Source organism: Falco rusticolus, chromosome 4 (genome assembly GCF_015220075.1).
Source record: "Falco rusticolus isolate bFalRus1 chromosome 4, bFalRus1.pri, whole genome shotgun sequence".
NCBI lineage: Eukaryota > Metazoa > Chordata > Aves > Falconiformes > Falconidae > Falco > Falco rusticolus.
In genome coordinates this window covers 43,177,826-43,205,433 of record NC_051190.1, presented here as the reverse complement: position 1 = coordinate 43,205,433, position 27,608 = coordinate 43,177,826, and the positions used below count along the sequence as shown (strand labels likewise).

At 40.4% G+C, this 27,608-nt stretch overlaps 1 protein-coding gene across 1 annotated transcript in view; it reads left to right on the top strand.

Annotated features, from left to right (window-relative positions):
• The first annotated feature begins 8,813 nt into the window (after positions 1-8,813).
• The window catches only part of LOC119145814, a 98,267-nt gene continuing 79,472 nt past the window's right edge, over positions 8,814-27,608 (top strand). Inside the window, exons 1-9 of the mRNA XM_037382502.1 lie at positions 8,814-8,943; positions 10,522-10,682; positions 12,204-12,274; positions 14,283-14,448; positions 15,395-15,532; positions 16,336-16,525; positions 17,543-17,667; positions 24,555-24,658; positions 26,148-26,313. Of these exons, the coding sequence (XP_037238399.1) occupies positions 10,671-10,682; positions 12,204-12,274; positions 14,283-14,448; positions 15,395-15,532; positions 16,336-16,525; positions 17,543-17,667; positions 24,555-24,658; positions 26,148-26,313 (972 nt within the window). The 5' untranslated portion in view covers positions 8,814-8,943; positions 10,522-10,670. The remainder of the gene's footprint in view (positions 8,944-10,521; positions 10,683-12,203; positions 12,275-14,282; positions 14,449-15,394; positions 15,533-16,335; positions 16,526-17,542; positions 17,668-24,554; positions 24,659-26,147; positions 26,314-27,608) is intronic.

Here is a 27,608-nt window from a genome sequence, read left to right as displayed (position 1 = left end):
GTTTTACAGCAAAATAACTTTTGTGTTCCTGTTTTCTTTGCAAGATCCTGCAATGTGATACAAATTCATCATCTTTAGGATGACTTTTAGTGAACATTTGTGAGGTAAAAACCCTCATGTATGATGTGCTGGCCACAAATCCAGTGTAGAAGTAAATTCTCCGGTGAGCACCTTACTGTTTTTTTTATACCAGGACACCAAAAGGTGTGTGGTGAAACCTGCTGATTTCAGAAGTGCTTCTTGTTACCAGCTATAATTGCGAGTACTTTTTGTGTTGTTTAAGAACCTGAAAGTGTCGTGTCTGTTGGAGCAGGTGGCAGTGTGGTTTGCAGATGCTGAAGCAGTCACAGTCAGGTCTGGAATAAGACAAGCGCACGCCAGGTCCCTTCGGCAGCCCGCCCGTGGCCGGCGGCTTCGCTTCGTGCAACGTCTTGGTCTTTGCACCCCGGGAACCCGAACCCCAGCAGCCGGGGGAGGCCGCGCCGGTGCAGGGGGGCGGCCCGGCTCCGCAGGGGCCACCGCCGGCTCCCCGAGCCGCTGGCGGCGCCCGCAGGCGGCGTGGCAGGGGCTACCCCGGGCTTGCGCCGCAGAGGGTGCTCCGGTTCCTGGCCAAGTAGCGCCGAGGGAGGTGTCACTCCGGGGTTCCGTACACACGGGGCTGTGCGCCCATCAGATGGGGACGCGCCCATCAGATGGGGACGCGCCCAGGCGCAGCACCCCCCGGCGGGCGGGCGGGCCCCTGGTTCCGCGAAGCCGCCGTCGCCCGTTTGGCGCTTGCAGGCGGCCGGCTCCGCTGCCGCGCGGGGGCGGTGGGGCCGCGTGCTGCTGCCGCCGCGGCCCGGTCCTCCCGCCGCTACCGTGCGGCCGGGGTCTGTGCGCCAGGGCGGCGGCAGGCGCCGGCTGGGGGGCGCGCTTGGGGCAGGGCCGCGGGGCAGCGGGTGGCCGCCGGCTGCGCGGGAGGGCCGCTGGCCCCCTCACCGCCTGGTCTCCTCTCCTCGCGGTAAACGGCCTGGGACGTGCACGTGTCTCACGGGGCTCCTCGGTCTGGGGGCTGCTTTTCCCAGGGCAGTAACGTGTGCGGGACCCCTCCGGCCCCGGGAAGGGCGCCGCGCCATCCCGTGAGGGCTCCCCCGCCGCCCCCGCCGCCTCAGGAGGACAACGGGCGCGCAGGTGTTGGTGCAGTTGGGTGCGGTGGGTTTCTTTCAGGCCTCTTACAGGGTCCAAAACTAATAAAATCTGTCAAGAAACCGAGTACTTGTGAGAACAGTTAGGCGGGAGCGGGGGGGGCCCTGGCCCCCTGGCCGGGCCGGTCTGTGTGGGAGCTGTGGTGGCCCCGGCCGCCATCACGGGGGGGAGGGGCGCGCAGGTGTTGGTGCTCAGAGGGGCAAGCTTGGAGCCAGGGCCGGGGGCGCTGCCCCCCTGCCTTTGGCTGTCAGGGTTAAACGGGAGTTTTATAATAATCTAAAAAAACTTTAGGGGCCTTTACAGAACAGGCTTTACCAGTTTGTTAAAGCTCTGGTTTTCTTGGCGGTACTAGCATGGAGTTTTCAGGTGTCATTTAACACACCTGTTGTGTGCTAGGCAGTAGTTTTGATTAAATGCATTTTGCGAACTTGAGTATAATACACATTAAAATGGATTCATGCTTTTTGCAGACTTACTGCTGGTGTCAATCCTATGTGTCATTGAAGTAGTGTGTTTGCAGCACACATGCCTGATTTTCTTCAATACATTAAGATTATCTAGGACAGCACCGTTTCTCGTGGAAATTTCATCATGGAAATTTCTCTTTGGAGGTTCTTCGCCTGCTTTGAGGGGTTTGGGGGAGGTAAGAAAAAGATGCTTGAAGGACGTTGATCTTGGTTTTTAGCCTTGGACTGCGTCCTGCACTTACCAACCCACTTAAATGAGCCAAGTACACAGGATGCTAATGTTGTTGCTATGTTTTATCTTAAAGATTTGACTTCAGCATGCCTTTAAGTGCCTGCAGCAAATCAGACATTTAATTCGTAACGTAGAAGTTTCAGTACAAAGGGCCCAAAATCTTAGATACTGAAATACTGAAAGAAAACTATTTGAAATATTTTTGACAAAAAAGACCTGGAGATTAGTTTGAGAATTTCTTTGTTCTTTGGTGTAAGCAGTTGTCAAGATTCAAGCAAGCTCAGGTTTATAAATTTTTTGAATGTGCTCATACGCTAACAGTAAGATGTTTTTCTTCCTTCTTGTAAGTATAGTTTATTCCCTAAAAAATGGGAAGCTGCAAAGATAGAACTTGGAATTAAAATGTAAATTTGATTATTTTAGAAAGTGTGATTTACAGATATAGCTGGAAAAGCAGAGCAAGATGATTTGAACAAAATGGAAAATTAGGTACTCTGTTCTCTTTCTCCAAGGCAAAGCCCAAATGCTTGAGCTTCTGTCTTCCAGGAGGTCTTTCCTGTACCTGAAGGTGAGCCTGACTAGTGAGGTTCTTAATATATTGACATGTAACCAATTCTGTAATTAATGTTTTTATGTAAAAATTCACCATATCTGTCATTTCCCATGAATCTTCTGTCATTATTCGGTCTGTGGCTCACAGTGTTACTGCTGGCTGATGATCCTCAGTTTGGTATCAGAAAGGGAGAGACTCAGCTACATTCTGGTCGTGCTGATGTCTGAATCTGGACCTGTCCAGTTCTCAGACGCTGGGATCACTGGTGACTTCAGATGGAAACTTCTGCATAGGTGCTGCGCTGTTCTTACAGTCATTTGAATTTCTCTTAACTCTGCTCGAGTGTGTGTCGTATGTCTGCATTTATTTGCTCCTTTACATTTAACAAGATTGCTTGTGCTTAAAATTAAGTGGATATATATAACTGCATTAATGTAATATATTTGCAAATAGTAACTGTTGCTCCCACTTGAATCTTTTGAGAAAGTCTGCTAATCCTTAAAGAGAACCCTTCGCTGACTGAAATTGTGATTGAAATGCTGATGTCTGTAGGTCTTAAAGCTGTAAAACTTGTTTTTTACTAAACACTGTGGCACCTTATAAAAAAGCTCACCTTATAAAAAAGCCCAGTTTTCGTAGTGTGATGCCTGTTGTGTAACCTCTTAGAAAGAAGCTGTCTTGCCTCCTCTAAGACATACATGCAGTGTTGTTGCAATAGTTCTGAGGCATCCCAGAATCTAGTGTTCTGCAGTCTTGTGAACAGGTTTGACATTTTTGGCCCATTCCGTCAGACCCTGCAATGTTTCAGGGACTTTGGGCACAGACTATCTCTCAGCATAGTTCATACAACCTTTCCTGGCCATCCTCTTCCTTAAAGTCCCATCCTTCTGGGAAAGGAGTTGCCTGTGACCTGCATGAGTTATTCTGGGTGAAAATTAAAAATTTAACTGAAAGAGAAAATTTGGTTGGTTGTTTTCTTTGTTGTTGGTTTTTGTTTTTTTTTTTTTAAATAAGAAACTGACCCACAGGTGCTCTAATGAAACTAGCTATTTGGAGATGAAAAGGTTTCTGAAAGAGCTTCTGGTGTTTGCATAGGGGATGAAATGACTAATGAAATGGGCTTGTTCCGAGAAAGCATTTAGATTTGAGCATATGCTTAATTTTTGGGGTGTGCTTATGCTTAAAATTAAGCACCTATTTATGTACTCTGCTGACTCTGGGCATTGGTGCCATACCTGAGGTTAACATAAACTAAGTGGAAAACTCACTATAAAGTGTCAAATTCATTATTTTGATTAATGAGCTGCAAATGCTCAGCACAGAAACACTACTTGTAACTTGTTGGTGTTGGGCCATGTGGTTCTTACAAGAATCAAGGCAGAAATTCCCTCTTAATTCCAATTTTGATATTCCCAGTGAATTCAGTATAAGTTTTGTGCTTTTAAGTTATTTTGCAACAGCTGTGTGAAATATGTTAAAATATCTTACTGTATAAACAGTTAAAAGTCAGACTATGGTGGAGAATGGGCAGTAGTAATGACTGAAGAAAGGAATTGTCACAATATAGCAATTTTCCAGTAAATTCACCATGTTTTTATATTCATGCCCAGCTATTAACTTACCTGCTTCTATCCATACTGCTGATAGTAGACCAAGAGCTGAATGACTGCACTATAGTATATGGAGCATGTACTATATGCCTGGATGAGCTGTAATCTTAAAATGAAAAATAAGAACAAATACAAGACTGAATAACTCAGTAGAATTAAAATGGTAAAGCCCGCAAGCTGCAAGATTTCCACAGTGAAACCTCTGAATCAGTTTCAAAATTAGAATACTCTGAAAAATATTCTAATATTTTTCTAATAATAATTTTCTAATAATGAAGAAGGCTTTCTCAGTTACCACTATAGGTTGATCGTAGGAAATCAAAGCCACTGTATGGAATCTGTAAGATTTGTTTTTCAAATTCAGTATCAGACCTGAGCTGTCCCCAAGTCTGGCATTTGGTAGATCTGGGATTTTGATAGAGGGGGCCCAGCTTTCATCATGGAATATTTTATTAACTCTTTAGACTTGACTTGCTCTCTCTCATCTTCTTTGCTCATTGATACATGCAAAGCACATGCGAGAAGTTGCTTTCCATTTAAGTGAAATTCATAAGCATTTTGAACTGAGCAAATGTTACCTGATGGAGAAAGTAAGTTCAGGCAAGAGGCTGTGAAATGCAAGCTTAGTGGGGGAGAGTAACTGGTGACTGGGGTTGTTACCCATGATTTCTATTTGTGAATCTGTTTTGAAGTAAATGGTAGCTCAGGATAAACCAGGGAGGCTTACAGCAGGAGAAAATAATTTTTTGCTTGTCTACAGCAGCTTTCTTCAGAAGGTCTTGGCGTGCAAGTGTAACAGAGTTTTGACAGTGCTTCCGTGGCGTAGGTGATCATCAGTCCTGTATGTGTGAAGAGTAAACATGGCCATAGGCTGCCAGAGAAGGCGTGTGATGAGAACCCCAGTTCTAGAGGAATGAGTCAGTAGAACAGGAGGTAGATGGTGTATCTCCCTCACGCAGGAGCGGAGGGTTCAGTGGACCCTGGAAGACCCATGTCTGATGTGCTGTAAAACTGATTGTTGTCAGAAGGACTGTATTTTACTGGTTTTGTGTGTTACTAACGCACAATTTCACCCATCTTAGGTTTGGGACTTTGGCTGAAGGGATGGGCTACCTCCCATGAACTTGCTTGCTCTGAGTGGATACACCTTGGTTTTAGCCCCAAAGCTTTTGCTTTCATCTGGTGTAATTTTTGATTGATTAATCGTCAAGGAATGATTGGTAAGGTGATTTATTTAAGTTATAAGTTATTTATTTAAAACGTACTACACAGGATTGTTCTGAGTATTTGTGATGTTGTGATGCTCTATGCTTGATTTCTTTTCCTTGCAGTTTTGTAGAATTTCTAACAGGTTAACTTCTGTCTCTTTCTTGCAAAAAGGCTGACGTGGTTAGAGAGTGGATAAACGTTTGTGTGTGTCTCTCTCCCCCTTACTACACATGCACACCCTCCCCTCTGCAGGCTGCCCTGCCAGAGCCCCTCCTCTGGCTGGAAAAGGGGAGTTGAAATAGTGAGCTCCGGCTTTGTGAAGGGAATGTGCTTTCACTGCCTGGCTCAGAGGTGGCTTTGAGAGGAGAACTGATGTGGTTTTGTCAACTTCTGGGCTGAGGAGGTGACTTTGATGGCCATGGGGCTGTGTGCCATCGTATTATTCTGTGCTGTTGTGGCAGGAGCCTCAGGCAGTAAGTAGAAGAATTTTTTTCCTCTGCTAAGGTTGATCTCTCTCAATGCAAAATACTTTCCTAAGGGTGATCTCACTAGGAAAACTGCTGAGATCCTGTAAATTATGTTACAACTTATAAGTTTGCAGTAGTTCTTGTAGCAATTTTGTTTTGGCTTTCAGTGTAGTGTAGCAGTTCATTTTATGGAGCTCTCTGGGCAGTGCTGCAGGTGGGAGGGCACCCTACCTGTAAGCAGTGCAGTTAAATACTGCATCTTCCTTCAGCATTACCAGGGAAAGCAACAGAAACAGTGAGATTGTGCCAGGCAGTTCCTTATCTCACCTGAAAATAGCATGTTGGTATCATGTCCTAAAATTGTGCTCACTTTGCTATTTGGTGGATGAAGGATTCTGAAAAGTGTGAACAAGGTCATGATACATCAGTGATGTGGTCCTTTGTTACTCTTGTCAACTGAAAAGAGATAAGTGCATGCTGTTTCTAAAACCAAAATAAATTATGGAAGAAAATTTAGAACTAAAAAAAGAGCAAAGCAAAGAGCAGAAACTCTTAATTTAGGCATCTTAACAGGGTTAACAAAGAGCCTGGCTGTCCAGGGTGCTCAGCCTACGCCGCTGTTTGTCTGTCATAAGCATGTTTAAAAATTCTGAGCACAGCATTCAAGTATCCACACTGGAGCTGAGAAAACTCTTAAATCTGGTCCTGGAGAGATGTGCTCAACATCTTAAAAATCTGATGCTGCATAACAGAGATGAATTTTCCAAATTTGCCTTAACATATTTGTTTTAAGGTTCTTGAATAAGCTGCACTGGTTCTTTCATTAAAAGCCATTAATCTAACGCTACCTTGTCCCACTGTTTAAAAGAAAAGGGTGAGCTAGATACCCCTTTTCTTGCCTGATCCACTAGATACTTAGGGATAATTTTTTCACCCCAAGGAAACAGAAGCATATTTCTTTCTCTCCACATGCAGTGTGTTTGGAATGTTGAAGTTGGTGCGTATGTTTTATGTATACATAGGTATATTTATAAAAATTAATAGTTGAATGGTAATTCTTATATGTTACATGACCTGGCGTCTCTATGCTAGCAAGTTTTAAAGTTTTGCAGATACCTAGTTTTGCAGTAGATCAAGTTGGCTTGAAAATAACATGTTATTCATACTTTTTAAAGGTAATATCTGAAGTTCCATACAGAGAATTAGTTCTGCAGAATAAAAAGCAGTATTTCTTTGGAGGAAATTATAAATGTGGGGGTAACACCTTTTAAAGAAAAATGTAATTCTACTCTCCAGAATCTTAAAATTTAACTTGAGAATAAAAATGTATATAAGCTTGAGTGGGTGCTGAAGAAACAAATACTTTCTCGGTTGTTTTTTTTTTTCCAAAACTGGTGAATTCCCTTCTTTCCTCTTGCCAATAATTTTGACATTTCAAAAAAAGGGATTAAGAGAAGGGAAAATACAGTTCCAATAAGTGATATAGATGTAGAATTTTAACTGTTATAGTTTGACAAGAGCATTTCCTTCTGGCATATAGCATATGTAAAACATCCAAAAGCACACAACCGGAATAAAGAGCCTCTTTTAACTTCTGTCTCCAGTGGGAGACAAAGCTGAGGAACACAGGGATGTTAGTTACCCCTTAACAGGGAGGATCATTAACATATAGTGTAGCATTAGAGCTTGAGGGCCGTTATACTTACTATCGAACTGCCTGTGGGAGTTTTAAGACAGATTTATCACTAATGGCAAGTTAGGGCTGAATGCTTTTAATACTAATTGAATCATGTGATATGTGATTTATTAATAAAGTAGCATTTTCTTTCACTATGGTACATACAAGTGTCATGTATTGAAGCGCAGCAGATCTGCGTATTTGATTTTGGCTGTTCCTGGTGTATCACTGGAGTGCATATGGGCAGCTGGGATCTGGCTGATTTTGCCATGTACACATTCCTATCAGTCTCTAGGACTTGAGGTAACTTGCTGAGTTGAGTGCCATGGAGTGTTAGCAGTGCAGGATCGGGTCCTGGAACGTGCATCTCAGATGTGTCCATCATGGGGCTCTTCTCTCTCAAAACTCCTGTAATTCAGCTCAAGTTTATCACAGAGGTTCTCAAGAGATTGGGACCCATAGGCCAGTCTTCAACATAGTACCTGTGTATTTGCCAGAGATGAAAGCAATCTGCAACGATTTTGTTTTGTTTGCTGAAGCATATTTTGTATCGGTCTAGCCCTTGGAGTGCCCAGTCATCATGCTTGTGGAGACAGTCACAGTGGTGCAGAGGAATTAGATACCCTAAAATTTTCACTGTTGTTTAACTTCTCTGTGAAAACAGAATTTTTCTTCCAGTTTTGCCAGGCCAAATAAGCTAAATTCAAGCTAAATTCAGCATCAGAGCATTAGAATGAGAGTCTTACTAGCTTACTGTGCAGTGGTGTGTGCACAGAGCAAAAAGAAGGAATAGAGGCTGTACATAGCAGCCCCAGCTGCTTCCCCTGGTCATGTCAATGCAAACCTGTAGCAATTCCATCTATGTGGTGTGTGTTCTGCATCCCCTTGAATTTGCTACCCTCCCAAAGTCTGAATGAAACTCATGTTGGAGAACAGGCTTTCCAGTGTTAAAAGATGTCTTAACCAACTCTTGAGCTGACATGTTTGAAGTGTTTCTTACTGTGCTGGTGCTGGAGGAGTTTTTCTTGGGCAGTAAAGCTCGTTCTTGTTCTGCTTTAAATGATACTTAAGGTTTCTTGAATGCCATGTGCAATAAAAATCTTAGCTAAGTAGAAAATTTCCCTAACTGCAATAAAGTTAAAAGCCTATGGATATGAAGAAGTATGATGTATAAAATGTGTATTTCTTTCCTGGATTAAGAACATGTTTTTTTAATTTGCTTGGTAATCTGTGATATTGTTGCCTTTCCATACCTACATCAGTAAATACACTAAGGCATGTAATCCCTTCATGTATGTGCTTTTGTGGTGTAGATGTGTGGAAAGGGGCAAGAGCAAGTATACCTGGTAGCAAAACTCTTATGGATTTATTTTTTTTTTTGAGGGCCATGCTTTGGTTTCAGTTATTTGATTGCAATTGAAAAGCAGCAAGTCTGACCTGAGCTGCACAGAAATTTTCAGTGCTTTTCTGTCATCTTACCTGTCATTGCAGGATCCCTGGAGAGTTTAAGTTATGAAGCTTCCTGTTTTGCAGAGTGCATAGGTAAGTAAAACAAGACTGTATTCAGACCTTGTATGTGATAAGGAAGGAGAGATTTGAAAACTTCATTGCCTGCAGCAGGGGTGTTGTGATCTTAGAAGTATGGTACTTATGTCTGAGTGATCAGCATTCATGGAAGTAGCAAAGTTCCACTAAGCCTTCCCTGGGCCCAGATCTGCCTTAAGTTCACATGCTGTGAACTCAGAAAGCCCATAGATTTTATAGTTAAGCGAACTACTAAACCAGTGCAGGACAAAACCCAGCCACGTATGAATGTCTTTTTTTCTAGTACCCAGTGTTAGCTCCTTTCAAACAGGCATGAAGAAAGACTTCTCCTGCAGTAAGCAGGCATAAAACTTATGTCCTGTAAAGGAGCAGACAGGAAGGCAGGATGTTGAACTGAGCTGGAAAGGTTTGGTTGAATGGTTTGAGGTAGAGTTTATAACTTACCTTTCTGTTTACATTGCCAGCAGGTACTTGAATGTGCAGAAGTGCTTTTCAGCGTAACAGCAAAAGGAGCACTTCGATGTTCTGCTCCCCTTGCAAGGAGATCTTGCCCTAGTCTCTTAGCTGCCTACTCAGTGTGGATCAGAGACCCTTCATTTGTTCAACATTACTTCATCTCTGTGTGGCTTTGTCATTGAAAGTGCTGGAGTGTTGCAGTGCTGCTGTGAGGCAAAGAAAAAGGAGCTGTGTATTATGGGAGCCACAGTGGTCATTTTTTCTAGGTGGTGTCTTCTTCATCTGAGGGAAGGGAGGGTATTTTTTTGGATTTTCCCTCAGCTGCACTTCCGTGGTCCCAGTTAAGGTTGTACCATGATGTCTTATCTTTCAGGGACACTGTATTTGTAACAATCTCATACATGACAGCCACCCAAAGGTGTGGCATTGAAGGCATTATGACTCTGATCTCTCATCCTTTCAGGGTTAATTCTTATTACCTGGTCTAGAAGAGAATCTCCTCTGGTTAGAGGATCATGTAGCACACGTGAAGGTGTCTGACATTATATTACTAGCAGACAGTGCTACCTATGGACACTTGCCAGGTGATTACAATGTCATTATACAAATTCAGATAATCTGTGTCTCCCTATGCTTTCTTTTCCTCAGCCTGGATCTTTTTGGGCAGGCTTTCAGAACTGATTTTTTTTTTTACTTAAAAACCACATCTTCATATGTGTAGCTCACAGCAGGGGCATGAAGAGCACTGAATGCATCAGCAGATCTTTTTCATCTTGCTGTTACAAAGGTCCTGCTTTGCTGCTCTCTGAAAGGTGTCAAAAGAGCATCAGGCTGTAAATACATTCCATTCCTTTTCAGCTCTTGGAAGTTAGATGCCTGCCTTGATGGAAATTGTGAGGCTATGTACATAGGAGAGGGGAATTATTTTCAGCTTCCATACAGGAGCTGTCGCTAGCATGCAAGGTGCTTTCAGAAACCCAGTTCTTTCAGTTGTAAGTCCAAGTGGGAAGGGAACATTCTTGAATATACAACTCCTTGTTTAGCTGGTTTGTGGCAAAAAGAAAAAAAATGGGGGTATGTGTAATAAAGTAAAAAAAATGTATGTTTTTTATTTCCTAGGACATAGTGCATCATACTTCCCCAAACGAGCTAGATACAGCTATAGGTATTCAGCAGTCACCAGCACATTCCTGCAGGGAAGTATTTACAAAAGCAGTGGCATCTCTCTGGAGAGCACAGTGATCATTGAAGTACTGGGGAATTGCCAGATGGTTTTGAAAGTGAGTATTGTCATAATCATCTGAGCGATTGGGATGAGCTGACTTGGAACCGTATCTTTCTTTGGTATTACTGCTAGATTTAACACAAAAGCCAGTTCAGTTCTGGGTCTCATAATTAGAGTTGCAGAATTGCTTTGGTGTGACATGGTTTCAAATTAAGTACTTGCCAGTTTTAAAGGGCAGATTAAACAAATCATTGCTTTCTTTCCTAAGTGGCGTGACAGTTTTACTGTTTTGTCACATGAAGTGCAGAACTGGAGATGAAGCTAGTCCCTTTGAAAGGAACTTTTTTTTTTTTTTTAAGCACTTTCATATCTGTAGCAATAATCTAAAAATAGCAAGCATTTTAAAGAGAACTTTAGAAATTGCATGATGCACTGGATTGGTGCCATTCCTAGCGTAGTGTAAAATTCAGTCTTGTAACACTCCATTGATCTCAACAGACTTCTCTCAGCGACAGGAGCAAAAGACCTTTTCCTGAGCCCTGCGGTAGACCAGTTTGAGAACGACAGTGCTTTAGCAGGGAGACCATGGAAAATAAACCTCTCATCTGTCTTGATTTTCCTTCAGGTTAACAGAGGGGATAATTCACGGGGTCTGTGGAGGGTTGACATGTGTACTATATACACATATACATGAGGTCAAAGAAGAATAGGATAATTATCCCTGTCCTAATATGGCCATATGGATAAAATTAACTGGTCAGTCCTAATATGGCCATATGGATAAAATTAACTGGTCAGTGGTCCAGTGATTTTACATGAAAAATAAGAATTGGGTACTGTCTTCAGATTGAATCACTCTCTGCTGTCTTGCAATATCAGTGGCTGTATTCGCCAACTTCTAGCTCTTTATTTTAATTTGAGGACTCCTAAGATATGCAAAACAATATGTAGTTGAATGCTTGTCTTTTTAAAAAAGTAAGAAAGTAGAATACATTAAGAAAAAAAACAACCTAACGGTTACAGTCCATGCTGTACTTGAAAGGGGGCAGAGTGCCACCGCTTTTGATCTACCATTTGAGAACAGTTCTTCCTTACCACAACCAAGCAAATTACAAGTGCTTTAGGAAATTCCATGATGAATTTAAGTATGCATTTTACTCTCTGAATTCAGTAAAAGTAAGCTATGAAATTGCTGCAGAATACCGAGAACTTTACCAGGTATAGTCTCAAGAGTCAACTCAGGTAAGTAGTTATTTTGCTTCTCAACTGGAATAGAAAGGTCTTACACTTATCCAGGCTCCTGCTTTACCCCAGAGTAGGTGATTTCTTCTACCTTGAAAATGAAGGGGACATAATAGTGCCATATAAAATGTATTTAATAGTGAGTGAAATTTCTTGGTAGAAGAAATTTCTGGAAACCATCTCAGATATGCAACCTGAAGATGTGGCTATCCTTGTTGCTTGCAACACTGAGCCTTTTTTCATAGTCTGTGACATTCTGTGTAGATACACTTACGTGATAAAGTCCGCAAGTTCCTATTGACAGTATTTGTTGTTCTATGATCTTTGCTTCTAGGTGCAAGATGTACAGATTAAGAAAAGGCTTAGATCCAGAGAGGAGCCTTTGAAGGAAATGGACAGTCTAAGGTAGAAAAACTTGTGATCTGGTCTGGTTTGTGTGTTTTTTGAAGCTATATGGCTTAGCAGTGACTTGACTAGATATTGTTCAGACTGTTTTCATACTCTTTAGTTTTAGCTGTGTTTGTTTTGTTGTTTTTTTGATTTTTTTTTAAAAAAGTAAAGAACAAGATTTGAGCACCGTCAGCAAAATGAGAAGCATTTGGTCCAAAAAGGTTTTTTGAACTTAATTTTCATCCCTTTTTATGTAAGAACATTGGGAGAGTAGACAATTAAAATTATTCCAGGTACAAATTATCAGACTTGTAGCTGGCTAGCAGTGTGTACAGATTGCTGACTAGTTCTCCAAGTTGCAGAAGTTACTTGTGCAAACTCTTGAGTTTTGAATTACATTTCTGAAGTTTTTGATTTGAATGATTCTCACAATGCAAAACATTGGGGTTTTTCTTCTGGGATATTTAAAGTGCATTTATTCATCTAATGTAATTTTCTTTGGTTTATGTTTTTGTTTTTAGTATCTCATTCATGACGTGTCAGTGTGTTTCCTTCTGACTTGCAAAGGTATAGAGGCTAGTGAAGATGCCCATACAAAAAGGTGTCTTCAAACTGTGGAAGTCTGGTATTTTCCCAGAGAGCTGGTGCTTCTTATGTCATCAAAAAAAAAAGCAGCTCTGTTGTCTGATTAAGCTTAGTCTTGTAATCTTCCTCTTTGTCCTGGCACTTGGATTCTCAGCTTTTAAACAACACTGAGAGCTGATGTAATTGACTCAATTCAAAGGGTCAAAAAGAGCAACTTTGGAGTAAATGCATTGCTTTTTATATTCATCAGGAAGAACTTTGTGTTCCACAGTGTGGGTAGTGGTATCAGAGTTCAAATCGGAGTACAGGCCCATTTTCTTCTATGAAGTTATTTGTAGGATTTTCATAGAGGTAAAAGCAGTTGTGTCTTGTTCTTTGCAGAGAAGCCAAACCATAGAGGTAGCAAAGAAAGCATTCAGTGAAGCTTGACTATTGAAAGTAATTATTCAGATGAGTGAACCTTATTAGCATGTGCCTCAGCCAATTGTGAATATGCAGTGGTCTAGCTTGTCCTCTGAACATGCATGTAATTTCCACAGATAGCAGCAAAAGCAACCACAGTTGTCTAGGAGTTCAGAAACTCTTATCCCACACGCACTGTCTCTTATTTGGAAAGACTTTATCCAGGTGTTGGTGCATTAAAAATTTTTCTCTTACATTGTCTTTGTGATCTAGTTGATTAGGTGAACAGTTAGTTCCACAGTTAATGTGCTGGTGAACTGTGTATCTCCATGTATGGCAGCTGTTGACTGGGCTACTGTAGAATTCTTTCTTTGGATTGTTTATTTTTCCCCATTTAGATGGTAAATATATTATTAATTTGGAGTGAAGATAAATGTTAAAAAGTGATCTCTTGCAAAAGTAGGAGACGCTGTGCTCTTAATCTGGGTTAGCAAAAGCAGTCAGGGAGTGGACTGACAACAGACTGGGAGATAACTTTGGGATAGAGCCCAGCTATGTACACCTAACAGAGCAGGAAGATGTTGGGAAAGCAGTTGTTCTGTATATCACAGCTGAAGAGGAATGATAAAGAGTACATGCAGTTGCTTTGCAATTGAGACACGCTTACCAATGCTAAATGCTAAACGCTAAACCTGAAATGGAATTTCTCTCTTACATTAAGGAGTCATTGCCAATTGTTAAGTATAATTGCTTGTAAAGAATTTACCAGAAGTCGACTTTATTGTTACAGTTGTGTCAAAGATGCTGTGATTATCTTGATAGGGGCTTTTTTTGGGTTTGTTTCGGGGTTTTTTTAAGGGCTCTTAGGGTCAGGGTGAATTCATAAAGAGTAGAGGCTTGCTATAAGGAAGAGAGATGCAGAATAAGACAGATCTGTTGTGAAGGAACAATTCTGCTAAGAAGATCTGAGTCTAATGTCATGAACTGACTTGTAGCCGCTGTTTGAAGGAAGAAACTATAAACTGTTTTATTGCAGGGAAATACTAGAACAGCACCCTCTTCATTTTTCTTTCCATGATGGGAAAGTTCTGGAGCTCTGTCCTGTGAGGAGTGAACAGACCTGGGCACTGAACATAAAGCGAGGCATTCTCAGTGTCCTACAGACATCACAATCATCCACTGCTAGTGCAGCTGTGGAAGAGGTGAGACCATTGGTAGAGTCATGCTCTAGGGTAGCTGTTAACCTTTGTACATGTTAAGTCTATTTCCTTTGTAAATAACTAAAGCTTTTTGCCACTTGGTGACTGGTCAACAGCCAGGGGTGGTCGTCTGATTGCTTTTTGTAGTGAATATTATGAAATTATAATTTGCATTCTTGTTGAGGGTTAGAATCCACTACTTGGTTACCTGAGGAAAAGCTGTGTATCGCAGGGTTCTATGAGGAGTTGTAACACAAGGTCTTGCACTTTACCTGTTCTCAGGGGAAAATACAGTATTCATTATTCATGATTATTTGTCATGACTTCTTTCATTAATTTCAGGAAGCTTTAAGGTCAGGCTTCTTGGAGCCCTTTACTATTTATTTTTTTAAAAAAAATTAATACTTAAGCTCAAGTTCTGCTGTATTACACTGAAACAATAGTCTAGAGTACCCCAGTGTTGTCCGTGTGTTTGCATGAGTGCAGCTGAGGTACCTCAACGGCTACACTTCTGTTATGAAGAGCAGACTCTAGGCTGATCTTCAGCATGATGTGCACTACCTCATTCTCATGCTATTGCTACATATGAGTGTTTAAATAGATGTTCTGCAATAAGGTTTGGGACACCCATATGTAATTACATTTCTTCTGAGCAGAAATGCTCTTCTGAGATAATGCTTCCCTGCAGACCCGCAAAACCTGAAATGAAAAATGATACATCTGATTCAGAGTAACACAGAGAAGTTAAAACAACAAACCCTGGTTATTATAAAGTTTGACCAAGGTCTTAAAATGATTTACCTTTCCATGGCTTTTGTGTCCTGCATGGGAATATTTAGGTCTCTGATGCATTGTTATTGCAACAAAGCAATTATTAAAATTAATTGTAATAGCCCATAACAGCTGCTTGTGTTGTATGTGTGATTCAGCACTGTGTGTTTGTTACTAGGTGGATGTTCTGGGAATATGTCCAACCAGGTATCAGCGAAAAGGTCCTTTCCTTGTCAAGACAAGGGACTTAAATCTCTGCTCTCATCGATATTCTGGTTTTACTTCTGTGCAGTCTGTTGTTCTTCCTCATATGCCGGTAAGTGTTGGGGAATGACACTGATTTTTCCACAGAACCTTTTAATTTCTTTGAAGAGTCATGTCAATGAAAACATTTTTGAATAGTCATTTGTGCTCAATTATATTTGTTGCATTTGCCCAAACTTGAGTCCTTAGCAAAGAAACAATGAATATTATTGCCCTGTAATGTTTGTTATTCACAGAATTTGTTTTTAATGGAAATTTGCATTGTGGTTGATGAACATTTTGATACGAATGCAAGAGGTTGTTAGGCACCTGAATTCAACTCTGGGAATGTTACAGTTACAGTGGTAAATTGAAAGTAGATCATGAAAGAGAGGAATAGAGACATGTGGATATGGAAAATACATTACACAAAGAAGATTGTTACTTGCAGAAAACTCTGGAAAAAGAGAATCTTTTCTAAAAGACAGACTTAGAGCTTTCCACTGTTCATGGCAAAAAAAAAAAAAGGTCAATATTTCTATCTTGCATTGTTTTTATTAGGTGAGGTGTAGTACTTGTTTCTTGTATTGTACTACCAACCTTTTGCTTTTCTCAGCTCTGCTGACCAAATAGGTCAGCTTAACACTGATGCTTTGTGAACTGAAATGAATTGAGACCTTCTGATACTGAAAGGTAGTAGCAGTTGCATTTCAGTGATGGAAAAATTAGACTTAAATAAAGAGTGTATTAACCTCCACAGGCTGGGCACTTTACACTTAGCACAGAACTGGAATCCGCTGTGAAGCTGGGAGAGAAAGGATTGGGCAGGCTGACATAGGTCATTGAGACTTTACGTGAAGTATCTGTTCTTCTCAGTCTGAGCAGCAGATCCTGTCATCCAAACTGGAATGTGTTCAGAGCATTCAGGATGGAATCCTGGTGGAGGCCAAATGTTCTGAGTCCAACCTTATTACACTGTTCTCTCAGAAGGGCAGCGGGGCAAAGACGCAGACAGAGTCTTCACTGAAACTCTTTCAAGTGGAAACAGAGACACTGTACAGAAAAGGTAACATGATGTTTCTGCTAAAAGAAATTAAATTTATTTCCTGGAACAAATCTTGGGACTGTCTCTTCCCTGTGAGAATTTGTTGCACCTGATATTTCCTTTAATATGTTAAGCAATGTGAAAGTGGATGTTTTTACAGGCTGGGCTACTAAGAGCTCTTCCTTCTTTGGGAGTTGGGGCCTGCTGTAGTGAAGCTGGCTGGGTCTCCAAAAGTGATCGATTTCCATAATGTCCAATTCCTTTCTACCTACTTCACATAACTAGCCCCCTTATACACAGAGCACCAGCCTTCCTGTGCCTGTGAACAATTCCTATTTTGTGTACAAATGGAGCCTATGTAGTTGCAAGTCCTAATGGAACTAAGGACTGTCTGAGAACTGTATTAATTTTTGCTCTGTCTTTGCTCTGTGTGCTTCTCCTTAGGAGAGTGATTTTACTGAAGTCAATGGGAGTCTTGCTTGAGGAAAGATTTTAAAGTTGAGCTCTAATTGATGAGAAACACTTTGTATTCATTTTTTTGTCTTTTAAAGAAATTCCAAATTTCCAGGACACTTTTTATTTATAGTTACGCCAACATAAGATGAGAAGATTCTTCCTCAGGAAGAGGTTAAGAGCTGAGCCATTTGTTTTTCTTGGCACCTAGGTCTCCTTTTGAGTTTTTGGGAGGTTGAAGTGTGAGAGGTAGTGATTTAATAAAATGGGAAAGGGTGATGAATGTGAAGTAGCAGGGCCATTGTAAGAGGCATATTGATGGAAAGTGGGACCTTTTTACCTGTGTATCTTGTCTTCTTTCTCTAACTCTCAGGTGATGCTTGTCTTAGGCCTTTATTTTGTTATGTTCTTAAATTCAACCTGACAGCAAGCATTCATATTCACGCCTTGGTTTTACTGAGACTAGAGGGATTCTTGCATGTAGAAGTAAAGGCTCAGAGAGAAACCTTCCCCTGACATTTAGGGTTAAGCATAGCAAATGGCAAGCAACCACCAGATACCTGATTTTTCCTTACATCTTTCCAGTGGATTCTGATCTGTATGTGACCAGCATGCTCTATGAAAGGGAAGAAGCTGAGAGGGAAGTCACTGGAGAGGAAGTGTCTGAACTAGTGTGGAAGCTTTGCTTAGCGCACAGTGCGAGTTTTGAGGTAAGTTTTTACATAAAACCTCTGTTTCCTTCTAAGGCCCTTTGTGGTCTGAGAGATCCCCTGCACGGACAAGATGTGACTAGAAGAGCAGCAGTTTTTAAATACTGAAGCCTTCCATTATTTTGGCCATTTTTTAATGTGGAATTATAAAAAGATAAAATGCTTTGAAGTGTCATTTTCCTGTATAAACAATAAATCAAACTGAAGAGTCAAAATGTAATATGGCCCCTGAATAATGAGCAAAAGCAATTTTGAACTGTATTCAAAATTAACCTGAAAGAAAATGTTCTGCTGCGGAAAACGAAAAAAATGTTTTGCTGTGGAAAAACAAACAAAATGTCTGGTTTGGGTTACCACTGACAGTTTTGATGCTTAATTGTAAAAACCATTTTCTACAGCTTTAATGTGGGATACTACCCTTGGTAGTGCTGTTGTTTCCATGTTTGTTGGAGTTCTGTGGTCCTTCTCCTGTTGCTGCCTTACCCTCTCAAAACAGTTTGCACATGAAACCCTTGCCTCTGGATCTTGGCTGGTTGTTTCTGTTTGCTTCTGATGGATTCTAGTAATAACTATCCTGTTTTCTAGGGTGTTGCTTGGGTCCAGAGGGAATCTCTTCTCACCTAAATGATTTTCATTGGTCAATGCTGCTAAGATATGATGGAATATTCTGGTCATGTGGAACATGCAGTGGCTTAATTTTTTTCTACAATGACTATCATTCTAGAGGAAGGTCTGGTTGTCTCCTTAGTTCGCTTGGGCCTTTTGATTTTTGTTGATATTGGCAGCAGTTGGATCAATTAGTATTTGTCACTGTCTTTGAAATGAAGATCCCTTTCTTCTGTGACATTTGGAGATGATCAAGAACACCTGTTATACACAATACAGAAGGATCAACAGGTGATGGTGCTTAATTATTGCTGACCTGAGATGAGCTGAGAGCAGTGACTTAAAAGAGAGGGCACTTCATATCCCATTATTCTTCAGGTGGAGTGGTTCTTGCTAGTAGTGAAGTTCCTATACAGAACAGTGTGGGAAAATTTGTAAATATGAAAATAGAAGAGCACACTTTTTTTTTTAAGTCATTCATGGTCAGGATATTACTAAAAAATGTGGTCTAATGGGGCGAGCACTGAACTGGGCCTTGGTACCTCCATGAATTTGCTACTGATGAGTTTAGCCAGCTTATTCCTGATATATTCCCTGTCCTCTGATGTTCATGTCTTGTTAGATTGGTTGTACTTCGGAGCTAGGTTATTTCTTGTGCAGTAGCACTGTGTTCTGTCCTGTAAATGCACATAGGTACAAGTGATGTTAACATAAAGCCTCAGACCTAGCCTAGGAGAAGGCACTTCACCTTCCTTTGTCTAGGTTAAATCCCATGTCAGAGAACAAAAGCTCTGCCTGTTTCTTCCCTGGAGGGGACACAGGTATGGGAGATGGAGTACAGGCTTTATGGGGGCTGGAGAAGAGCACACTGCTGGAATCCAGCTCTGCTGGCAGTGGTGCTTGTTTAGAAATTGCTGTACTATGTATATTGATGTTTCTTTTAGTTTTAGCTGTGATTAATGAGCACAAGTAGGTGTTTGTGTCATGTGGTGTGAGACATAAGGCAAAGGCACAGAGTGGAGAAGAATCACTGACACAACAACTGACGTGGGTAATTTCAGTCAGCTATGATAAATTATAACTCCAGCAGTTACTCCCAACCTATTAAATGGTGATGGTAGTCTGACCTGGTATCACAGCCTGACAAAGACTTCAGGAAAGGGCTGAAGAGAAAGCAGCAGGTGGCCTTTCTGGGTGGTGGTATACGGGATAGGTTTCTCTCTTTCAGTTGTAAGCAAGTCTGCCATCTTTTGTAGCTGCATGCTAGTGAGATTGGGGCTATAGAGAGCTAACAGAGCCATAAACATAATGGTTCTTGCTAATGTTGAATAAAAGCAGCCTTTTTGAGTACGATAATGCTTAATTCTGTGTGGCGGTCATTGCAGCAGTGCTATGTAATGGCATTTAGGAACAGACTAGAGGGCTACATACTGCTTGGAAAATGTTGAAAAAAGAAATTACTGCAGTGGACCTGAGAAACTTTAAATCCTACCTTCTTTTGAATACCCATAATTCAGTGTCTTTGAAAGAATGGTAAACGATTTTTTCCCAGTAACAGTGGGATGTCAGTTCTGTATCCAAAGCGGCCCACTGGCTTCCTGTGTGGGGAATTTGTTTTGTAAATTACTAAGATTAGCACAAGTGGCTGCTGTCTGTGCCACTGCCTAAGAAAAGAGGTGAATTATTCATCATATGCCTGTCCCAGCACAAGGTTTGATCGGTTGTCTGCCATTTTCGCCATTCCAGGGTGTTCCTTCTGTGTGACAAGACATTTCAAAGGGGATCTTTATTATCCCTCATTCCATGTCCTTTGGGCCAAGAAAGAAATTATGGGAATGCCCACAGCGTTGCTTGGGAGACAGCTCTGCTGTTATGCATGTATAGCTTGTTTGTCCCCTTATTGTTTGGCTCTGAATGAGGTGAGATTATGCATTTCTTTCAGGACACAAAAGCAAAAATAAATGCAAGACAAAATCCCCAACTCCAGGGGAAACAGTGAAGGGATGAGAAAATGGGGGTGGAGACAGTGTCATTTCCAAGGGAGCAAAGTTGTTGTTTAATTTTTTGATACTATTATGAGACAAGATTGAATTTCAATGTGGAGGTAGATTAACTAATGGACCGTTAAGTGCACAAGCTTCATGCTGACAAAGAATGGCCAAAGGGATGGGGAGAAGGGACCCTCACTTCAGAGAGGCTTGAAGTAAGCCTGTCATACAGCTTCTGCTAGGGGCTGCATTTATATTTGGCTGTCTGAATTTTGATGCTGGATTGGTATGTCTGGTGAATGTGGCTGTGTACTCTTAAGCAGTGTGGGTCAGATTCACACTGCCCAACTCCTGTACCCCAGTTTGACCCCAAAGTTTCCCTTTAGAGCATGGTCTCACCATTTGTTTTTCTCATAAAGCGTTCTAATTGCTGTTTGCTAGCTAGCTGGGGGTTAGGATTTGCATGTTTCTAACTGGGTGTAGGGAGTATAACAGAATATTTCCCAGGTGAGGCAGATGTTCTGATTATCAAGATGAATTAAGATACTGTAGTTACATGGTTGATTTTGCTTTCTGAAATTAGACTGTGTTCTTTTTCTGTATGACTGTAACAACAGCTTTACCAGAAACAGAAGTCTTTGTCTGCTTTGAACTGGAAAGCCTTAGAAGATAGTATTGGGAAAGGCCGGTTAGGTCACTTAAACCTGGTCCATGAGTAGGCAAATTACAAAATTGAGGGTGAAATAAGGTTAACTGGCAAGGTAAGAAACCAAAGAAGAAAGAACTGATGAGGATCAGAAGGAAGGGAGGTTCTGCTGTGGCGGGGAGAGAATAACCGTAGCTGTTTAACCAGTAGACTTCAGGGAGAACAGTGTGCCACCTCCATCTGACTTTACTCTTGGTCTTCAGTTCAAGGAAAACACTTGGTCTTTAATGTATATATAGTTGAAAAAAGAAATCAGACAGCTGAAAACCAGACGTTCCATACGGAAGCAGCAGCTATGTAATTCCAAAGGGATATACTAAATTTACTGAAGAGAAGGCCTCACACTTTCATTGAGATCATAAATTAGTAGGCAAGAACAAAGATGTTCATTGAACATATTTCAGAGCAACCTCCCTTGTGTTTACATGGACTTATACTTGGCAGCAAGTAAGGTGTCAAGCGTTCAAAGGGTGTTTGTATATACCATAAATAGAAATATTCCTATTGGAAAGCATTTTACTACTTTTAACTTCCAATCTAAACTATACTATGTTTGTGCTTCCAGAGGATTATTTTTTTTTTTAATAGAGCTATAGTAAGTCTGCAGATAGAAGGAAAAGCAAGCTTCTATGTAGATTAAAAGCCAGGCTTCCTTATGTTTCATTTAGGAGTTGGAATGGGAGCCAGATTTCCATGTGTGGATAACTGGCTAGCTGAAAAGGGTCACATAGACATAGTCCAGCTGGCTGGACAAAAATGCACATCGCTCTCAGCTTATCTGAAGTAAAGCAAAAATACACTGTCTTTGGCTGTTCTTGTTACACAATAACAGGAAGATTTCGGTGGGAAAAGAATGTTGCAGGTGGGAACAGATAACTACAGAAGAGAAACTAGGGGCAGGCTTGGTATTTAGGCAACTAACCAATAATGAGCTTAACTTTTGTAATATGTATGAGCTAATTATAAGAAGGCGTAAAAGGTGACTGTAAGGCACAATAAACGAAGTCTGCTGATCACTCATATTGAGTGACTGTGTCTTCCCTCTGTCGCGACATCCATGTAGTTTATTATTACAATACTACAAATAGAAGAATTTACAATAAGGTTCTTGTTTATCTGACAGCTCGATTTCAGTGCAACCTACCTTAAAAACAGCCCCCCTGACCAGACAATTCCTTCTAAAGTTTTATTATAAGAAAGTAAAAATAGCTGTTTCTCTGCAAAATTTTGCACTGTTACTAGGTGGGAGCTTGTCTAGTCAGCAGGTGTGAAGCAGAATGAAGTCAGTCTACAGTCTAAAATTATATCACCTGGAAATACATCAGTCTGGAAATTTTATCTTGAGCTGCGCTGTGGCCTCCAGCTGATGAGCTCAGGTGGCTCATTGTGATGACATCTGTGAGGCTTCCCAGCTCCCTTAATCATGATTCCCGTAGTGTATTTGCATGTGTGTAAAAATGCACACAAGGCACAAAAAATGCTTTTGAAGAACAAATACAATTCTATGAATATTTCATAGACCATGAAATGTAATGTGTTTCACTGGGTTTGGTAATTTCTTTTTAAAATAGACCTTAAATGTAACGATGGGATGGGATGGAATGGAACAGAATGGAATGGAATACATGTGGATCTAACTGAATTTTAGCTATGGAATTATAAATGTTATTGGAATTCATACCTAGGTAAGCCTCATTATAAGAATAAATTCCAATTTGATTAAATTAATATACTATTGCTAAAAAGGAAAGAAGTCCCAAAAGAACAAAACCAAACAATGTTTGTATTAGCTTTGACAAATTATTCCCTCAGCCTATCAAACAGCATGGTAACAAATTACTCCATCTTCTTACGGAAAGATAGCTTTTTTCTTAAAATGTCTTTTCAGTCTTAACTTAATATAAAATGCTGGCACTGAGTTATTCCAATTTTTCATTGCTTCTGGAAGGAAGGTTAGGAGGTCCAAGCAGGTCTCTCCCCAGGCCTTTGGATGTGTGACTTGGTGGAATTAGACTTTGTTTGTATGATTTTTGCACAAAGAAAAATGTTTTCTTTGGAACCAGAGCAGTAGTTCGATGTCTAAGCCTTTCACATCTAAAGTGAATAAAGGATTGAAATGAGTCTGTATGATGTCAAACATAATTAAAATTTGTACGTTATAAAGTTAGGTTAAAATGAGCATACACGCTATTGTACTTCACATTCTGCTAATTTTTCAAGTAATGAGACCTATCTCCCTTCTTGAAATTTGGGTCAGGTCTCAGAGGAACACATCTACATGCTAGTTAGCCTTTAAAATACTGTTTTCCAAAAAGCTTCTACTGAGGCCAGAATAACAATGTGATGAAGGGTGTATGTGCAAATGAAAATAATCTGAAAAAAGGAGAAAAGAGCCTCTTTTCTCACCAGAGGATAGGTTGGGTAGGTAATACAGGGCCTGGATTGAGTCCGGATGACACTGAAAGGTTTGTATTCCATAAAAATAAAGGCTTCTGTCATCTTGATAATGTGTTCAGTTCAATATTTGATTAATTTGATTGCTAGCATCACATTTTAGAAAATAAAAATTATTGCTGGCAATGTAATACACATCCAAAAGTACCTCAAGACAGTAGTTTCGAAAAATACTTGTTTAAGCTGATAATGCCATATAAGTTAAGTAGGAGGTGGGAGTAGTGGCTTTTTTGAGATGTAAAGTCTGTTACAGGTAGCTTCTTCACTTAATAGAAAAGCATGGATCAGCTCTGAATTGCTCATAATTTCTTTCAGCCACACACAAATAAATTGTTAAACAGAACTGTTCAGCTTCAACTGTACAGCTAGACTGAAATACTTAGGTTTTTCATTTTTTCGCACAAGAGCAAGGAGCGGCTTACGAATGAAGGGCTAGAATTTATTTACACTGAAAAGTGTGTATGGTTATGTACTGTAGGTAAAATAGCTGCTGTGTGTTGTAGCTGTAGCGGTTCAGCTTAGCCAGGGAGGACAGCTCGTCTGCTGCCACACTTTTAACTGATCCTGTGCTGCCTGCAGAGGTAAAAGCAGTTATGCTTGGGCTTTTCCGCAGTAAGATGGAATGTTTTCACACAGCATCAGAGGTAATTGGGCAAAACTTTTAAGCAGTGTCCAAACCTCAGTTAAATGATCTTTCTCATAAACTTAATATTAACACAAAGTTAGCTTGACTGTTGTTTTATTTTGTGTTAAGGCTATGTCAGCAGTTCTGGCCATAAATCAGGATCTTGCTGTACAAACTCAGAGAAGATTATGACCTTCCTCTCTGGATTGTAACCGTAGTGCTGCATTTTGGTTCATTATTCATTTGTATGCTAGTGGTGTGTGTAGTGGTCATTGCGCACTGTTGCTTGAGGGACTGACTGACATCATAAATGAAACCCCTTCTCCTTATGTTTGCAGCCTGAAGAGAAAAGCAAGGGAGGGAAGGAAGATAGGGCCACAGGGTAGAGAGGAGGTTTTACTCTCAGGTTGCCTTGTAAATCAACAGCAGTATTGGTATAACCCACAGTCTGTTGTGCTCTGTTCTCTGAAGCTGGTTTCCACACTTCTGTTGTTGTGCTCTCTTACAGACTGCAGACCTTTTCATGACTCTTGTGTTTGAGCTTCGACATCTTTCTCTTGAGGCCTTAAAAGTGCTGTGGCAAAGATCTTCGTTTAAATGCAGAGACAACTGGTAAGGCCCTTTTGGTAATAGCATTTAACCCCCACCCCCCATATAGAAAATAAATATTTTGTAAATATTTAAAGTAGATTAATGTTTTAAATCCATGCCCAAATGTTGGATTTAAATTTTGAGCGCTTTCAAGGAAGAATATGTAGTGCAGATCTTTTTTATGTGATAGGAGGATGTCCTTACTGAATGAATGTTGTGTACAAAACAGACTGGCCTGTTCCTGCAGACTTCCTGTTTCAGGAACAGTGTGAAGAGGAAACTAGAGTCGTTACTTAAGCGGAAATCAGTGCTGCTGGTTTTAATTGTCTACTGCCATTTGTTATGAGAAGGCTTGCCTGGATCTGTACCTTGTGTCCTTTAGTACTCATGGAGGAGAGACAACAGACATTAGGCTGGGAGTATGGACGTGGTGGAGCCACATCTTTCAGTAGCAGCCTCATCTCAGGATGTTTTATACTGATCATTGAACTGTAGCTTTGAAGTTCAAGGTCTCCACTCCTCTGCAGTCAGGAATAGTTCTGATCCAATGAGACTTTCTGAAATACTAATCCAGTGTTATTAAAATCAAATTTTTCTCCCTCCAAAATCAGTATTCTGAAAAGGGCAAACAAAGAAAATTGTTTTTTACTTGGTTTTAGTGCAAAATGTCATCAGCCTGTTTGAAATTAGTGCCAGCTTTATGTTTGTGACAATATGTTGAACTTTACATCATGCAAAAGGGGCAAACTTTGTTTTGGCTTAGGTTTATTCTCACCTTTTGACAAATAATCATGCTAATATTCTTCAATATCAGAAAGTAAACTACTCTGCCTCTTTCTATATTAACTTTAATTCTACTCAGGACAACGTTACTAACTTTAGGAGCTAAAAAGAATCCCATGCAGACTACTCTCTTACTCTAACACGAGGGCTTTTTGGCCCAGTTTAGTGTAACTGCGACCAAGTTAATGCAAAAGTGTCCATCCATTAGTATAGGAGCTAGGTACAGAATATTTGCAGAGGGACTCGAGAGCTGAAATGTGTATTGGCCGTCATGCTGGTGTAACCTTTCCACTTAGGTAAGGTCTAAAAAAGCACAGGAAGTAAAAGCTAGTCAATTCAGTTTAAATATTTTTGGGTTTTATTGGTGAAATGAAACAAAAAGCCCACTTTAATAAAAAAGCAGTGCTTCAAGGTACCTCAGTCTTTAGAAGTCAAACTTGGGATATGTTTTTTGCATAATTTTCAGAGAAAGCAACTGCATATTTTCTTAAAAGCTGGGTTACATACAGTTCTTGAAACACAATACACTTCATCACATCTTGACTAAGGCATATTTCTGTAAGGTCACTAAACCAAAGGATAACATAGGTTTCTATGGAATCTGGCATTTGCTAAGTCAGTGGAGTTCTGTTTACTCTGAAAGAAGCCTAACCTCAATGTGTTTGTTCTTTGATTCTTAAGTATTTTGGTAATTTTAGATTTGCTGTACTTTTTTCTTGTGTTACAGGCAGCCGCTAGTAGATGCTCTCCCATCTTGTGCTACAGAGGCGTGTGTTGTCCTAATGAAAGAAGTTATAGCTTCTGGAGAAGTTGAGGAAGACAAAGTGGAATATTTCTTCTGGTCATTTTCATTCATTCCTAAACCCACCGCAGGCATGATCGAATCTCTTGCTGTGAGTGGATGTTGTCTTTTCTTTTTTAATTTATCATTAATCTAGCTGGCTCGTAATTTTTGTATTTTACAGTAAGTCTTTTTCACAGATTTATACAAAACTCTTATCTGTTCAGTTAATTTTGGTGGTGAAACTACTGGCTGTTTTAATCTTGATTCCCAAAGAAGATGCAGTCATGTTTGGTCACTGGAGCTTGATTTGTGTTTGTAGCCTTAAAAAAAATAAGAAGGGCAAACTACCCTGTAGACTCCAGAGACTGGTTTGAGCTAATTAGTTTTGAGGTTCAAGGTCAGGTCAGTGTGAGGAGAATGATGCAGCTACTCCCTGCTTTGGATAGAGAGATTTATTCTCCACTTTGGTCCATTGCAAGCATTGTATTTAGCACCTGGAGACATTTCAATCCTTTGTATATGCAGTGCTGTTGCAGTTTTTGACATTTTTGCTTAACTAAGTTAATTGTATGCAGAATAATACTGGCTCCATTTCATGGTATATCTTTCCTTTAAAGATCTGTTATTCTGCTGGGTTTATACAGTAATCTGTCATGCTTTTAGAGTCTGAAGTTGAACTTGCTATGTTGTTTTGTGAAGCTGCAAGTGGTAAAATCATAGATAGTCTTCTAGCTTAAATAAGCCATTAAGAATATTTTGTAATTAAATAAAATGTTATGCCCATTTGGCTTGTGTGCTAATGAACCCTTGATCAGCTGTGGAGAATCTTGCAGGGTATATCACAACCTGCTGTTCCCAATCATACAGGTTCTGACCAGGATTACAAAAAACAGCTCTGTGTGAACAGGTTTTCCACAGCATCTGCATGAAAGAATTAATCTTGAGTTCATTTGGGCTTCACAAATTCACTTTGGTTGAAGTGGTGGGATTTTCAATAGTAACAGGCTTGCTTCAGAGGATACAGAAATTTGGAATTTGCAGGTTTATGGGACAGAAAAACTAAATTCATTCTAAAAATCAGTAAACTGCCTGGGACTTACTGAGCTGTCAGTGCTTTTTGCTAAGTATTGAAGTGAAACATAGAGAAACTGTGTACTGGTGAGGGTTTTACTGTTTTGAGGGTCCTGGAAAATAGTTTAAGTTTGTGTTCACACTCCTTCCTAAGCATGCAGGGTGTGATTTCTCATGAGAACAGAAGTCTAGGTCACATTGACACTAATTTAGCCTGCATGTGAAGGTGGAAGAATTTTCTGCTATATCTTTGCAGGGTTGTCCTTTTTTATTTGCTTGTTTAAATCCTTTAAGGGCTGTTTGAAAACACATATTGTTGAGATTGAATTTGAG